The sequence below is a fragment of the Paralichthys olivaceus genome, chromosome 6, assembly GCF_024713975.1.
Source record: "Paralichthys olivaceus isolate ysfri-2021 chromosome 6, ASM2471397v2, whole genome shotgun sequence".
In the NCBI taxonomy this organism is placed as follows: Eukaryota; Metazoa; Chordata; class Actinopteri; order Pleuronectiformes; family Paralichthyidae; genus Paralichthys; species Paralichthys olivaceus.
Window position 1 is genome coordinate 27,489,555 of NC_091098.1, and position 17,853 is coordinate 27,507,407.

The window sequence follows — 17,853 nt, forward strand, 5'->3', positions numbered from 1 at the left end:
AAAAAGAAACCAGCTGTCAGTTTGATAGCACACTGTTTTATTAGTATATTTAGCTTTGTGACGTACAGCTCGGGAGAAAAAACAGAAACAGACAAAACTAAATGGTCACTTTTTTTTTCAAGTCCAGAAACATTTCAGCCGCAGCAGTGACATCACACGAAAGAAAGCTCAGTTTTCCAATCATTGGTTTTTTGAGTGATATGTTCTCGTCGCTCCGACGTTTTCAACAAACAGGAAAAAAAAGACTAAACTTGTTTTTCAATGTCTTTTTTCTCTCAGTTGTTTCAAGATGCTTCACATGTATCATCAACACGTTTCTAAAGAATGAAAAGAATCAGCCACAGGTAGAGAAAAGGAATCCACTGTTACACAGAATAAAAAACACAATAAATATGAAAAGAATCCTCGATATCACTCCTATGGTATCAAAGACAGAGGGAGATGGGCCTTCACTTCAAAGTGGATTTACAAAAGCGATGTCCAGTCGTTTTCCTGAGGTTGAGTTTTGTCGTCTGCGGTTTAAAGTTTCGCTAAATATACTAATAGACTACGAGACCCGCCACACAGGGTCCATCATGGCTTATCATTCGCTGAGGAATCGTCTCCACCGGGTCAGCGGAGGGTCGCCGCGGCCCCGCCGTGATTGCGTGTGCTGTGGAGTTAGCCGAGAGGTCAAAGGTCAGCCCCCCCCGCCAAACCCCCAGAGTCAAATTAACACACAACTCAACCCCCCCAAAAAAGGATTGGCTTCCTGCAGGGGGCGCCACGCTTTTCAATTTCAGCTGTGACTTTTTCCCACGCAGCACGGAGCGAGCCGGACGAGCATTTCAACGCTAAATGCTAACGAGGCGTTTTTAAAACGAGGCAGGATTTAAAAAATGAAAAAACTGTGAGCGGCTGAAATTCAAAACGTCAACGTGCCCCCCCCCCCCGTGTGAAATGGTGACAATTAGACGCAGCTCCGTTTCCCTTCAGTGTGTGAGGGAGGAGTCAGGTCAAAACAGAGAGAGAGAGAGAGATTAGAGCAAATCAGAAAAACTAAAGGAGAAAGAATCTGTACATGTAAACATCACACTTCACTGAGTCAAATCATGAGAGAACACAACTGGTCTTCTTCTGTCGGTACAAAGCTCTGGTGGAGGAAACCAAGACAATCAAGAGTCTGGTACAAAGTCAGCTGAAGAGAAAACAGACGGAGTCTAAAGCCCCACGAGAAGAGAAATAAAAAACACGGCTCAGGGGTCGACTGTACAAACTGTGATCGGAAGTAAAACGAGTTTAACCCGAAAACTTTGTGTGTGTGAGTCGATCTTCACTCACGAGGTCGGTCGTGAGTGTGATCGTGTGCAGGAACCCGAGCAGCTTCACTGAGACGATTTCATTCATTTCTAATTTAAGACTCTGCAGCGTCAGAACCATTCAGAGTTTAACACTGAAGATCACAAAGAGTTGATCTTCATGTGTAGAAAAACTTCGACGAGCTTCTCATCTACCTCTTAAATTAAAGTCCAGGAAGGGTCCGAAAATAAAACTAAACCGGTGAATGAACGAAAGAAAAACACGAAACCTCTAAAGGACGTCATTCTCAGTCGAAAAACTTTGAATCTAAAATGAAAAGAAATCTGGAGATTTGAATAAACACGAGTTTAAAGAAGCTTCTTGGATCAGAGCCGCTCGAGCTTTAGTCTTTTAGTGGAATAGGTTTCATGTCTTTCCCACAGTGGGAACAGGTTTCCACAGCGCAGCCTCGTCTCAGACGTCAGGAGCACGTGGACCTTTCCTCAAAGATCGTCCTCCACCCTCTAAAAACAAAGGACTGAAGCTGAGTCCGTCTGTGGGAATGAAACATGATTTGAACACTTGGTTCAGACGGAGCAGAAGAAACACGCCTCTGCTGCTGGGCGGGTCCCTGCCGGTGGTCTGTTCACTTGTTCATGTTTGGGATGTGCCGTTAACGGTTTTTAGAATATTGTACAAAACATCTTCTTAAAAAAAGATCCCACGACTCGCACTATAAAATAAAAGTATGAAGAAGAACATTAATAAAAACAATAATCATATAATACTGAAAAATAGAAATGTGTCGGCAGGTTGAGACGTGAACAGGAGGAGGCGGAGTTTGGGCGTAGGAACGCTCTGATTATGGCTGAAACACCCGGATTATTCTCCCGGTCTGTCCGACTGTAAACTACAGACGCAGGGAAATCAAACTGTGAGCAAATTACACCTTTATAAAGATTGTCATTTGCTTTTTTATTTCTACTCTTTACAGTTGTCGGTGTTTTTTTCCGTGTTGTTGTTCTGCAGCTGTGTGGCTTCGAAGTTAACGGACGCGGGCTCAGAAACACGTGAAATCCACTTTACTGACGTCACCACAGACGAACCAATGAGACGATCCGAGACATCCGGAATCCTCTGCTCAACCACAGATGTTACAGTGATTTCAGCCTCATTCAAAACCAGGTCAGTGATTCAGCGTCCGCTGCGTCTCAGAGCTTCACCCGTGTTTGACTTGTTCAATTAAAAATGAAAAGAACAGAAGCAGAGTGAGGATCTGAAGGAAACAAGAATCAAACTGAGCCTCTTCACCTGCAGAGCATCTTTAACTCCAGGAACCCAAAGTGATTCCAATTCTTTTTTGCTCTTCTGATTGAACGACTCAGACTCATTGAGCCTCACGTCAGACAAACTGTTCACAGTATTTGCATGTGCACATCACAAACGCAAAACATAACCGGCTCCAAACCAGGAGTCAAATAACACAGAGGAGGAAAATTAAATCACAGCAGGTTTCAACATCCAGGGGGAAAGTGAAAAATCTTTGACTGAGAACATGAAACCATCGTGAGTAATCTGAGAGCACAGTGACACGGGAGGAGAGGAGGACGCTGGGTCAGTTGAGTCCATGTTCGGGCTTAGGAAGATAAAAATAAGTATTTAATGTTTGAATCTTAAATCAAATCAACCATTCAACCAAATTTGAAAACTTCCCTCGCAGCTTTCCTGAGATATCACGAGAAACAACACGAAAAACTACTTTACTCCACGAACTTCAGCTGCCGTCGACTCAGAGGCATAAAAACTGATTGAACCTCACAGTCTCACAACATCCAATGAAATTAGTTTCTTTCAAAAGGCCGAGAACTCAAATCAACATGTCTGACTTCTGCCGTCCCATCATGCCTCTCTCCAGTTTCTCTTCTGTCGGTCGTGTCTTTTCTTTTGTTGCATATTTGTCTCTGTGTCGTTCGGTGATCGGAATATAAATCTGATGATACTCAAATCAAACCATTTACATTTTCATCCCAAGATGACAGTTTTTGTGGTGAAGCCGAAAAGTAAATGTTGTGTTTATGGATGCGAGCGCTGCACCCCCCCCCGTTAGAGTGTTTCGTCTTCTCCGAGGCCACACAGTGCTCATCCTCCAGCGTGCATGACACAGATTTCACCATGAGGGGGCAGCACCGCGCAGCCCGTCGCCAACACAAACCTCTAAAGACCAGTGAATGATTATCAGCTGCATCGAAACAAACACAAATAAAAAACCACGACACCTCGTCCTCACCAGTGCAAGTTGGGGGAGGGTGTGGTGCCTCCTGGGAAACATGCATACATACACAGAGAGCCCCCCCCCTTCACATCACAGATGACTGTTGCTTCAGTGCAAAAGGAGCAAGTTACAGTGACGCCACAGTCGAGTAGAAACAGTAGAAGCACAGAGCGACGCCTCAGGAGGGAATAAGCCACATTTGTCTTTTTGTTCATTTTCAACATGTATCAAAACGTATACCAACAATGAATAACTCTGGTTAAGCTCTGGAGGTGGCAATAATAATAATAAATATAATAATAGGAATCATAATATGAATAATTAAATGATTAAAGTTAAACGTCACCAGTGTTAAAGCTCCTTCGAGGGATAATTCAACATTTCAGGAAACAGGCCGCTCATCATTTTGTTCAGTCAGACGAGAAGACCGATGCTAACGTCTGCACCAGAGACTGTAAATAAAGATGGACGACATGCGGCTCCCAAAGGTCGAGCTAAAACATCTGGATCGCCCCCTGGTGGCTGACTGCACTGTAAACCTCCTCCATGTGAGCAGAGAGGACATGAACCAAACTTCTAAAACTAAAGTAGATGTTAAATAAATGTTCATCAGAGATTGTTCCTGTCGTTCTCCTCTCACTGATGTTGGTTCAAGTCTTCATTTTGGTTTCAATTAGTCGCGTCAACCATCTATATTTACAGTCTATGGTCTGTACGGTCAATATGAAGCTTAGCTTAGCATGAAGAGGAAACACAGAGGGAAACCACCAGCCTAGCCTGGCTAAATTACTGTATCTTGTGGTTTTGCATCAGGTGCCAAACAACGTCTTGTCCGTCACATACATGCAGAAATATTTCACTTTGGCCTTTTTTTGCAGATTTCAAAGTCACGTCAGCAGCTTCCTCTGTTTCCAGGCTTTATGCTAAGCTAACAGTGCAGACAGTAAAGTGATGCTCATCAGCACCTTCATCAACAGAGGCCTGTTTCCAGTTAATACGATTTTCAAGATGACACAAACCTTTGTGGTGTAAAACAACATGGCTGAATAATAGTGAAGCATTAACCACTTCACTTCAGAACCAAAACATATTTCATCAGGAAGCAGTTATTCTGCTTCCCACACAGAATCATCGGCCTCGTGTGTTTGAGCGTGGACCTGTCGGCCTGATGAGAATGTGCAAGACTTTACTGACACGCCCCTCCGTACGGCCTCCGCAGGATGAAAACATGGGAAGAGATGAAACAAAGAGAATCCACAGATAGAAAGTCACAAAAACATTAATTAACATTAATCGAGCCCTGTGAAGCAAAAACAAAAAACATCATCCAACCGGTCTGAGAGCGCGGAGACACAGATCAGTTTACACGAAAGTTCAAAGTTCTCCTGCGAGTCTTTCGCTTGTTTTTGCTTTGTTGTGGTCGAGCTGAAGTCGCAGGAGGTCGTTCAGTCGGGTTCGGTCGCCCGGCGGCGAGCGAACGCCCGTCTGTGTTGAGGTTTGAGGTCTATGGCAGAAGGTCCGGCTTTGTATAGCAGCAGCAACATGACAGTTCATCATTATCATGATAACAATTCTATCAGTAATGGCCGTCTCAGAGTTGAACAGACAAACACAGTAAGACAGAGGAGTCCTCCTCTTCCTCTGATACCTGGACCAGGGAGGAGGGAGGAAGAGGAGGATGTTTAGGTCCACGAAGAAGAAGTGTAGAATAGGTCCAATGAAGAGGAGGAGGAGGAGAAAGAGGAGGAGGAGAAGAAGAGTGATGCTGAGGTTTTGTTTGCGTTCATATCTACACACACACACACACACACACACACACACACACACACACACACACACACACGCCCTCAGTCTGTCTCGTCTCCTCCTCGTCAAACGTCCGCTCTGCTTCTTCTCGAGTTTTTCAAGATGAGCTGATTATTTACAGCAGCGAACACAGATGAACAACGAGTTTGACGTCAGCTCTTGAAATGCTTCGTCAACATAGTTTGATTCTCCTGCCACAAAATATACAAACCCTGAAGACATCAGGTGGTGAAGAAGTAAACTGGCTGTGTGTGTGTGTGCGTGTGTGTGTGTGTGTGTGTGATTGTGTGCGTGTGTGTGTGTGTGCGTGTGCGTGTGATTGGCAGGTCTGAGGTATTTCCTGGTGGTCAACATGGCGTCTTGGATGCATAAGTAGCAAGTTGCTCCCTGGTTAAAAGGGGAGGGATTAAAGAGGCTGAGGGGAAAGTGCTATAGGACACAAAGAGCTTATTTACAAGCGAGCACAGAAAAAAAAACTCTCCTCCTTCTTCTTTTCTTTTTTTCATTTAAAACCAAAGAAACAACTTTTTTTTCTCTCACGTCTCCTCCGCCCTCCTCCGCCCTCCTCCGCCCTCCTCAGGCCCCAGACTCAGAGTCTTTCCCGGGTTTAGATTTTTAAGAAAAGTCAAAACGCTTCTTTCAGTCACTTGTGAAGAAAAACTAGAAATAAAAATCTCACTGGACGAAAAAAAAAGAAATGTTCAGTCACATGAAGAGTCAAACTCCTTCACAACCAATTCAGGGAGTCGGCCGGGGCACCCGTCAATCAAACCCCCCACTGGGTCAGAGCTTCACAGAAAAACTTCATCAAAGTCTGTTCTTTGTGAGCAGCAGTCGTCTTCACTCCTCTTCCTCCTCCTCCTCCTCCTCCTCACTCCTTCGCCCGGAGTGTGGAGCTGATTGTGAGGTGCTTCCACAGAGGACGGGAGGAGATTCAGTCCAACGGCTCGTCTCCTGTTTTCTTTAAAACAAAACATCCCCTTCCTCAGGCAGAATTGATTTATTGAGGTTGTTGGTGGATGTTTTATCTTCGGTTGACCCCCCCCCCCCTCCCCCCCCTCCCCCGTCCCACTTCTTCTTCACAACAAGAAGTGAAAAAAAAAAGTTTGAGGAGAAAACGATTTCAGGAGGGACGAGCGGAAACTCGACAAAGTCTGGGGTCCGGCTTCAAAGAGGAGCGACGCAGACACAAAACAAACGTGTGTGTGTGTGTGTGTGTGTGTGTGTGTGTGTGTGTGTGTGTGTGTGTGTGTGTGTGTGTGCTTCCCATAAATCAGTTCTGCTGCAGGATGAGGTTCTCCAGCTCGTCTGCCGAACGCAGCAGGAAGGCGGCCGACTCCCGGTAGCCGGCGATTAGCTGACGCACGGCTGTGATCTCCGGTTGGCTGAGCTGGGTGGAGGCCCCGCCCCCTCCAGCACCCCCGCTGCCCCGCCCAGCCAGGCTGTTGGCAGCGGAGGAGGAGGAGCTAGTGATGTTGGCGGAGGAGAGGGACTTCATGCTGAGGTCTGTGGGGCCTGAAGGAAAGAGGAGAGTATGGATGGAGGAGAGGAGGAGAGGGAGGGATGGAGACAAAAGTAAATGAAGGTGGGACACAGAAGGAGGGAGGAGGTGAACGAAAGGAGAGAGTTGAGGAAAGAATGGAGGAGGAGAAAAGAGAGAAAAATATAAAATATCAGTTAAAAATGACAAACTTCACTTCCATCTGCTTTCACTCCTTCCTCTTCTTCTTCCTTCTCCTTCATCACTAAATTATCCCTTCAAGCTGTTTCCTTCTCATCCTTCCTTTTCCCTTCCTCTCACTCTTTCCTCTCTCTCTTCTTCCTCTCTCTCTTCCTCCTCTCACTCTTTCCTCTCTCTCTTCTTCCTCTCTCTCTTCTTCCTCTCACTCTTTCCTCTCTCTCTTCTTCCTCTCTCTCTTCTTCCTCTCACTCTTTCCTCTCTCTCTTCTTCCTCTCTCTCTTCCTCCTCTCACTCTTTCCTCTCTCTCTTCTTCCTCTCTCACTCTTTCCTCTCTCTCTTCTTCCTCTCTCTCTCTTCTTCTTCTCTCTCTCTTCTTCCTCTCTCTCTTCTTCCTCTCACTCTTTCCTTTCTCTCTTCTTCCTCTCTCTCTCTTCTTCTTCTCTCTCTCTTCTTCCTCTCTCTCTTCTTCCTCTCACTCTTTCCTCTCTCTCTTCTTCCTCTCTCTCTTCCTCCTCTCACTCTTTCCTCTCTCTCCTCTTCCTCTCTCTCCACCACTCTCTCATCCTCACCGTTGCCCTGAGCAGCGCCGCTGGTCGTCAGGGAAACGGGATGTTGCATGGCAGCGCCCAGTCCTGGGTATCCACGGTAACCATAGCTCAAGCCAGCCCCGTTGATGTAGAGCTGAGCGTCCTGTGAGGAGAAGGCGGAGGCGGCCAGGGAGAAGTGAGCGAGGGACGCCGGCTCCCTCAGACCTCCGCCGCCACCGGACGGCTTCTCCAGAGAGATCTGCTCATCCTGGAACGAGCGAACAGGAAACGAGAAGCAGTGTTGAAACAGGAAGCTGAGGGGCCACTGATTGATATATAATATATATATTATGATGAAACAGTCACATGCATGAATCGAGGCGAACACACAAACACTTACGTGATAAGTTTCCAGACGCATCCTCTTTGCAGCGTTGCGTGATTCGTTCTCGCAGGCGGCCGCCAGGATGTTCTCAGCCATGGCCGAGGTGAGGTGAGGTGGAGTCGGACGAGTCTGAGGCGACGGAGCAACAAACATGGAAACTCTTTAGAACAAGGTCGTGTGAGGAGCAGCGACATTCTGAGACTGATGCACACAGAGAACATGTCAACCATCCATCCATCCATCGACCATCCATCCATCCATCCATCCATCATCCATCCATGAGTCAACCAACCCATCCATCATCCATCCATCATCCATCCATCCATCATCCATCCATCCATCCATCATCCATCCATCCATCATCCATCCATCCATCATCCATCCATCATCCATCCATCATCCATCATCCATCCATCCATCGACCATCCATCGATCCATCCATCATCCATCATCCATCCATCATCCATCCATCCATCGACCATCCATCATCCATCCATCCATCATCCATCCATCCATCGACCATCCATCATCCATCCATCCATCCATCCATGAGTCAACCAACCCATCCATCATCCATCCATCATCCATCCATCATCCATCCATCATCCATCCATCATCCATCATCCATCATCCATCCATCCATCATCCATCATCCATCATCCATCCATCCATCCATCATCCATCCATCATCCATCCATCATCCATCCATCATCCATCCATCATCCATCCATCCATCCATCCATCGACCATCCATCATCCATCCATCCATCCATCCATGAGTCAACCAACCCATCCATCATCCATCCATCATCCATCCATCCATCAATCAATCCATCCATCCATCATCCATCATCCATCCATGAGTCAACCAACCCATCCATCATCCATCCACCAATCAATCCATCCACCAATCAATCCATCCATCCATCCATCATCCATCCATCCATGAGTCAACCAACCCATCCGTCATCCATCCATCCATCATCCATCCATCAATCAATCCATCCATCCATCCATCCATCATCCATCCATCCATGAGTCAACCAACCCATCCGTCAACCATCCATCCATCCCTCATCCATCAACCAACCCATCCATCCATCCATCATCCATCCATCACATTTGACTTGTGTTGTTTCTAAATCTTCTTATTAAGGAGAGAAGGCCAGCATTGCATTATGGGAATTATTGTCTGAATCCATCAGACTCCCTGAGTCAACATCCTGTTCTGAGGATCAATTTATGGATTTGAATTTTTTAGGCGAAGCAGGGAAACGTTATCTGACGGTTCCTTGACAACTGAGTAAAAAGCCTCTTCTGGTATTGAATCAGTAAAATAGATGTGGTGAAGACGTACCTCCATGCCGTTCTTCTTCATGCGTCGGCAGGATTTGAGGTAGGTGCGGATGCGCTTACGAGCGCGTTCCTGGAACTCTGGGAACTGTCGGCTGCAGGACTCGATGATGGCCTGGATCTTCTCCTTGGGCTGTTTGGAGATGGGAACCATCCGATCCAAGTTCTCGTCCACAAACAGACGCACAAACATCTGCAGGACGACAACACAGCTGTTTAAGAAGCGACGCTTGCACATATATTCTGCTTTTATACGTTGTCCTCCTGTGTTTATTGATCCCTGTGGGGACATCATGGTGGGCGGGGCTGAGCGTCTCTGACTCACGTTAAAGGCCTTTAGTCTCTCGGGATCGACTCCCTCTGTGTCGTTGATCTTGTCGTTGTCGTCGTGGTCATCGTGGTCGTCGTCGTCATCGTCCGGGGCGACCTGGCTGCCATGACGCCCCATGGTCAGGTCCTCGGCACTCAGGTCCATCTTCACGCTGTCGTAGCTGCCGCCTGAACTGTACTGTGGGGACTGAACACACACACACACACACACACACACACAGAGTTACAGTCTCTCTGTCTCCATCCGTGAATATTTAACAACCAGAGGTGACGATCGGTCTTCATGTTTATATGCTTAACGTTATAGTTACAAACAGACGGACACAAATATATTTATATATGATATAGAGCAAAGTATAACATGAATGTTTTGAACCACAGATGTAACGAGCAGAGGAAACTGACAGGTCTGTTATGAACTACACAAAAACATAAATACACACACACACACACACACACACACACACACACACGTGAACTGTTGTGAGTGAGAAGAATATTTGTTGAAAGGAGCACGAGTGTGAATCTCTCTCTCTTTCACTATCTGTGTGTGTGTGTGTGAGGGGGTGTGTGTTAGTGTGTGTGTGTGTGTGTGTGTGTGTGTGTGTGTGTGTGTGTGTGTGTGTGTGTGTGTGTGATGTGAGTAGCCTTTCTGTCAGGAATGTGTTCCCTCCAAGGTCGGTGTGTATTGTTCTTCAGCTTCTGCTTTTCAGCTCCGCACAAAGACTCGAAGAACGGAGGGAAGAAGAGAAGAACATTCTATTCATCCTAACCTTTATCAGTCATTTCTATTTCAGTATTATTTCAGTGATGTGTGTGTGTGTGTGTGTGTGTGTGTGTGTGTGTGTGTGTGTGAGCTGTGACCTCTGACCTTTCCCTCGTAGTCTCTGTTGTCTCGGTCCAGTCGCAGCTCGGCGGTGTGTGCGTGGGCCTGAGAGTGTGTGTTGTGTGTGTGAGGAGTGTGTGGCAGCGGCAGGGCCGGATGTGGAGCCAGAGGAGGTTTTGCAGCCAGTGGGAACTTCCTGCGGAGCTCCTCGGGTGCGTTGGGATGCAGAGCGCCGAGCAGGGCCGCCGCCGCTGCCGACACCGTGACGGGCAGGTGAGACGTGGACAGGGGCAGGCGCTGGGGGGGCGGGTCACTCAGGTTGACAGGCTGCTGGTCCTCGGACGACGAAGACGATGAGGTCGGCGTGCTGAAGTCAAGGGGGACGACGCCATTGTTGCCGTTGACAATCTTGGTTTCCCTGACGATGGCGCCATCTGACACGGCAGAGGAGGGAGGGGTCAGCGCGGGCAGGCCGCTGCCGCTGCCGCTCTCAGACGATGAATCATCTGCAGGAGACAAGTGAGAGAATTCTAATTCAATTTAAACACATGTTGGTCTTTTTAAAAAGTGCTTCTTGTTTTCTGTGTTTGTGTCTGACTCCATGAACACGGAGCGGAAACGTTCTCAGAGGAACGAGAACAAAGAACTCACGTTAACATGTTACACACATGACACACACGCGACACACACATGACACTGGACAGTTGCAGACTGCAGCTTGTATTTACAGGCCCAGACAATGACATACAGCCGCCTGTGTGCGATACAGGTCATACATAAATCTACATACAAATATAAATCTGTCAGCGTGGACATTTAGGGCCCGACGCTCCGTTCACCTCAGTCACACACCTTCACAGAGTCAAACCCTGGAGTCACGTTCCTCTCATGGACAACTGATGATGATGATTTCATGTGTGTGCTTTTATTCTGAAATCAAATCCTGTGAAACAGTTTGAGTCCATTCTCACAAAGAAGTTAGGATGGTCATCTTCATCATCATCATCATCATCTTCATCATCATCATCAGCATCTTCATCATCATCATCATCATCATCACCATCATCATCATCATCATCATCATCATCACCATCACCATCACCATCATCACTACCATCATCTTCATCATCATCATCATCATCATCACCATCATCATCATCATCATCATCATCATCACCATCACCATCATCATCATCACTACCATCATCTTCATCATCATCATCATCATCATCATCACTACCATCTTCATCATCATCACTACCATCATCTTCATCATCATCATCATCACCATCATCATCATCACTACCATCTTCATCATCATCATCTTCATCATCATCACTACCATCTTCATCATCATCATCATCACTACCATCTTCATCATCATCATCACCATCAGCATCTTCATCACCATCATCTTCATCATCATCATCACCATCAGCATCTTCATCATCATCGTAATCACCATCATCACCATCATCATCATCACCATCACCATCATCACCATCATCACTACCATCTTCATCATCATCATCATCACTACCATCTTCATCATCATCATCACCATCAGCATCTTCATCATCATCATCATCATCTTCATCATCATCATCATCACCATCATCATCATCATCATCATCACCATCATCATCATCACTACCATCATCTTCATCATCATCATCATCATCATCACTACCATCTTCATCATCATCATCACCATCAGCATCTTCATCATCATCATCATCATCTTCATCATCATCATCATCACCATCATCATCATCATCATCATCACCATCATCATCATCACTACCATCATCTTCATCATCATCATCATCATCATCACTACCATCTTCATCACATCATCTTCATCACCATCATCATCATTGTTAAGTCTGTTTGTTGTTGCAGGAGGAACATGTGACACATGAATGTCATGTGGTAGCAGTTAAACACACACACACACACGCAGGTGTTTGTATTGCCCAGCAGGTGGCGTACTTCCTTCATGGGATCTAAACATTCTTCCAAACCACCTGAACCTTCTGCTTTAGTTTGAATCATTAACAGAAATTATTCAGTTTGATATAAACATTTAACATTAAATCATTTTGCATCTGCTGAAGAGGAAAATATCTGATCTTCCATCTTCCAACACTTGTGGAGTTTCACTTCCTGTGGTGAACAGTGTTGTAGTCCGAGTCTTCAGAAAAAACATAACATGCTCCATATCTGCTCTATCTATCCATCTATTTATATCTATCCATCTATTTATCTTTCTATCTAATTATCTTTCTATCTTTCTCTTCCTCTCTGGACGATCACAGACCTCCGTCCCTGACGACAGTGAAGCGCTGTGTCTTTGTTTGTTCAGATGAATTCATAAAGAGTTGCATATTCTAGCTGTGGCTAATGGACTCTACTCTCATGATACACTAAAGTGTGTGTGTGAGTGTGTGTGTGTGTGTGTGGAGGGGGGGTGTATTGGTGTTAAATGCTTCAGTATTTATTGCCGGAGCAGGTTCAACATCCCGTTCCTCTCTGTCCGTATCTCTGCAGGCAGACAGGCTACTAAATAAGTGATCATGGAATAAATGGTGTGTGCCGAGCAGGATGGATGGAAGCCTGTCTGAGCGACTCTGGATACACTGCTGCTCTAGAGTCACACACACAAACACACACTGAAGCTTCTCACACCGGCACAAAGACCATTTCTACATTTTCAGCATCTGCTGGGATTCACCTCCAATTAATGGTCGACTGTTCAATTAGAGCAGCCTCAGAAAGTGATGGAATAGAGTGAGAGAGCGCAGGAAGATAGGATGAATGAAACAGATGAAGATGATTGGAGGGGGGGGGGGGGCAGAGGCAAAAAGAGGAAGAGGGGATTATTTGAATGAGGCAACAGTGAGGAAGAGCTGGTGAGGAAAAGAAAGTGATGCACACAAAGAGCAAGAGAGAGAGAGAGAGAGAGAGAGAGAGGGGGCTGAGGATGGTATTGACTGTCGTCCGTTAGGGAGGGAGGGGTGGAGCCCAAACTGCTGCATGAGAGAGAGAGGGAGAGATGGGTAGAGAGACACCGAGGGCGATGCTCTGTGGAGGGAGGTAGAGCCAGGCAGAAGGAAAGAGGTCAAGAGGGGGGTGGGAGGGGGAGGAGGGGAGGGGAGGGATGGAGGGGGTCATGGCTCATGGGTGGGGGCAGCAGGAGGAGAGGGTGAGGGAGGATTGAGATGGAGGATGGGAGGGGGAGGGGTGGAGAGATGGAGGGAAAGGCACGTTTTTTATTTTCATCATATTTCTACTCACTTCATCTTCATCACTAGACTCTCATCTTCATCACTGAGGAGCCGTCTTTAATAAAGCTTGGATTTGAATTGAAAGAGACAGAAGAGAAACTGGAGGGGGAGAGAGAGAGAGAGAGAGAGAGAGAGAGAGAGAGAGAGAGAGAGAGAGAGAGAGGGAGAGAGAGAGAGAGGGAGTATGAGTGTGTGAGGAGTATTCATGCGTAGAATCGAAGGCCGACCTTATTCCTGCCGCCCGACACAAATCCCCCCTCAGCTGAAAGACCACCATCACTGCCTCTGCATCCCTCCATCCTACCATCCATCCATCCCTCCATCCATCCATCCCTCCATCCATCCTACCATCCATCCCTCCATCCATCCATCCCTGCCCACTCTCCTCCACTGCTTCCGTCACCATCTTTTCTCTGCACTCTCTTCTTCCTCCATCCACGCCTGCTAAACGAGAACAGGGAGCGGTCCTCCCTCCCTCCCTCCCTCCCTCCCTCTGTCTTTTTGCACATTCTCTCCTTCTCTTCTCTGAGCGACCACAGAGTGTCTATCTTTCTTTAGCCTGTATACCTGCCCTGTTCTAAATAAGAACATCCATCAAACTAAACAGACATTCAGAACTATTTCCCTTTTAGATTCAATGTTCCGTCTTTTCCTCCCTTCACAGGCTCGTTAAAGTCGTTGTAAATTTGAGTTCCTACCAGAAATTGACGCCCATGAAAAATGCAACTGTTCTTGTAAATAAAGAAACAAACATTACCATCGTTTTAATGATTCAATCACATCCAGACGGTTCAATTATGTTCACAGCTCAACAATCTTAACTCCTAAATACGAATAATCGGAATTTGGATGGATTCAGTGTCAGAATATGTGTTTGATGTCCAAATACTTTTGGCAACATGTTGCAGCCTGACATGGTTCTTCAGTCGTGGCTTCACTGATCTACTTTTCATTCAAGCTACAAAAACACAAAACCTACGATGGGTGCACCCGTTTCCTGATCTGACATAAACATAAATGATTTTCTTCCTGATGCTGGAGACGAACAGTCGACTCGTCTCCTGCATCTGAAAACAACGAGCTGCAGCTCTCTCATTCATCCTTTACTGTGCGACTGGTTTGAACTTGACCTTTTTCTGAACGCAGCAGACAGCGAGCGGCAACATTTACCTTCCCGTACACTAAGTCTGCACGCTCAGGATTAACCACTCGAAAAGCCGCCCGTAAAACAGCACATGAAACATTATCGTTCGCTTAAATCTGTTTCCCCCACATGAGAGTCATGACACCAAAGTTCAAGAGTTATGACGCAAATAAAACGGATCCATTCAGCCTCAGAGACGAGCGCCGCACAATGTTCTCATTCATGCAGAGACTCTGTCCTGCACACGCTCACATACAGCCTCTAACTTATGTGTTACGAGCATCAGGGAAGATTTAGCTTCAGTGTTTACATGCTTCCAAGTAATGAGCTCATTTCCATAACAATGTTACACTGAATCACTGAGCAGATAAGAAAAGCTTCACACGACACAAACTTTATTTCTGAACGAGGAAACATTTCAGAAATGACTGTGCCACCAACACGTGAAACCAGAATTACACCAGCTTCGTCAGACTCGACAGAAACCAGCAGCTCAACATGACGACAGACTTCTTCTCCTCTGCGCCTGCGCCAATCAATAACTCGGACAACTCAAGTCCCTGTGTGGCCAAAATGAAAAGGCACAGGGACGGACACTTGAGGACACTGTCTCACCATTGAATCCAAATAGGTAAAGGTCTCTAAATGCAGAACGAGTTGACAAACAGTAAAAAACTATTTACAAGAAGAGAATAACTGACTAATGATATGACAGAATGCTCACAGACACATTAACACGTCTGTTAAGATCATATCAAGACATTACTCAGGTTCTACTCTGTCTTTGTCCATCTCCTCCTTCCTTCCCTCTCCCAGCCTCTGTATCTCTGGGACTGTGATGCATGGCAGTGTTTGCTGCTTCGCTCCGGTCCTGAGGGGCACCCGCTGTGTTTAAGAGGGCAAATGTCTTCTTGCATCAAGGACACACACTCTCACACACACGGACACACACAGAGTGAACGTGTGGTTAAAAGCTTGGTGCCCCCAGAGTGAAGCAGGACAGGTGGACCAAGACTCCCACCGTCAATCTTTGTTCAATCCACGATCCACTGGGACGAGGAGGAAGCTGCTGCATTAGCTGACCTGGCAACACACGTCTCCATCAGCGTGTGTGTACGAGTCCCTGAACGTCACCGTGAGCGTGTGTCGCTGTGAGCGTGTCCGACACCGGGTGTGTTTCTGCCTGATGTGCATTTCTGTGCTGACCACACGCAAACATCATATTTACTGTGAAGCTGTCGGCTCAGAGGAGAGAGAGAGGCCGGGACTCACTGCACTTCACTGTCGACCGGTTTGGAAAGTTAGAAAAGTCCTTTCATTAAGATAATTAACACCAGAAGGACAAGCTGCAAACACGTGGACAGACTCAACATACATGTAAAACTGCCACGTGGAGCCGTCCTGCATTAATGTTGGATTTGATCAGAACTCATGTGGCTGAACTGAGCAGAGATTCAGTGGGTTTTAAACACCGGCCGCTGCCATTCACAAAAGGAAATGAATTCAAGGTCACGTGTTATTTCCACTGATCTTTTGTTTCTCTGGAGAGACGTCGGGAACAGGAGAGGAATCAGACACTCGCTCTAAACCTGCACATTTAGATGCTTCGGAGGACACATGTGACTCTCTGTCCCTAACTGCTCATCGCTCATAATTCCACATAATCATTTCCCCCTTTATGCTTCTACGTTTGAATTAGAGGGCTCTTTTTTAAAATTGGACTCTGAACTGAACTCTGAATGACCCACGGTCCCGGTCGTGCTGGACCTGTGGGTGCTGCTGTTCGTGGATCAATCCTTCAACCACGGAGCTGCTCCTCTTCCAGTCCCACCAGGGGCCTGAGAGCCCGGGCTGAGGGAATAAAGATCCAAGCAACACAGAACATCTACGGCTTCAATTTCAAAGAATTCTCAAAAGTTCATCTTCCATTCCAGTCTTCATCTTTTCATTTCTTTGTGCCAACAATAAAATAAAGTAACATCAGACGACTGATGAATTATTCAAAGCATTAGATTCACTGCTGCTGCTGCAGAGAGCAGAGAATTCCCGATTTGAATGCAAATGGAAATTACAGCTGATATGACAGTGCAGATCATTAAGAAGGTTTTACTTCTGAGCTCTGAGCACCAACACTGAGATGATCCACTGAAGATGCTCTGAGGCCGTTCGGAGCAAAGCTTCCACCAAACACTGCACGTTGACTCAACAGTCATTTCTAATTAGACCGAGGAAACATGTCCCTGAGAAACTAAGAGCAACGGCCCTTTAATTAAAAACAGAGACATATATCACCTGAGTGTAAACGCTCAGCAGGAGCCAGGGAGCGTGTTTCAATCAATATGATTTAATAATCATCACCAGATATTTTACATTTCAGCCGAGCACCGGAGGAACACGGACTCAACTCGGGCGGGCAGATTAAAAATCCTGGCATTAATTAAGCAGATTGTTTCTTTAATGTGGTGAAGAAATAAAGGCTGTGTAAACAGCAGCCTGGGGGGGGGGGGGGGCAGACCTCCCCTGCTGACGTGGAAATGAACTCTGCCTCCTCCTCCTCCTCCTCCTCCTCCTCCTCCTCTTCACAGCTTCGTCATTTATTTCTCCTCATGTCACTTCTCCTGTGGATCGACTACATTTACTCCGGTTCCACTCACGTCTCTGTTCATCTCAGTCCGTTCACTTCTTCTATGAACTCCCCTCCGTACTGGAATACATACTGTATACACACACATATATATATATATATATATATATATATATATACTGTATATATACTGTACTACACAACATGTGCTGTTAATTAATAAGTGAAGGTCACAGGCCTCATTCAACTCAGTAGACAGCAGCAGGTCGCTCGTGGCTGTGATGTGAGACAGAAGCTTTGTGTTGAGTTATATCATGATTTATTATTGTTAATGCCAAGTTGTTGCCCTCGCGAGGCTTCTGTGCAACACACAATGTGAC

General features: G+C 46.3%; 1 protein-coding gene across 5 annotated transcripts in view; it reads right to left on the reverse strand.

Annotated features, from left to right (window-relative positions):
- Positions 1–16: 16 nt before the first annotated feature.
- The window catches only part of LOC109645197 (nucleolar protein 4-like), an 84,491-nt gene continuing 66,654 nt past the window's right edge, over positions 17–17,853 (reverse strand). For 4 of the 5 annotated variants that reach the window (XM_069527639.1, XM_069527644.1, XM_069527642.1 and 1 more), the window contains 6 exons: positions 10,504–10,964; positions 9,628–9,819; positions 9,307–9,495; positions 7,965–8,078; positions 7,607–7,832; positions 17–6,871 (listed from right to left, as the gene is read on the reverse strand). In XM_069527639.1, coding sequence (XP_069383740.1) covers positions 6,630–6,871; positions 7,607–7,832; positions 7,965–8,078; positions 9,307–9,495; positions 9,628–9,819; positions 10,504–10,964 — 1,424 coding nt within the window. In that variant the 3' untranslated portion in view covers positions 17–6,629. The remainder of the gene's footprint in view (positions 6,872–7,606; positions 7,833–7,964; positions 8,079–9,306; positions 9,496–9,627; positions 9,820–10,503; positions 10,965–17,853) is intronic. The other variant, XM_069527640.1, reaches the window with a different exon arrangement.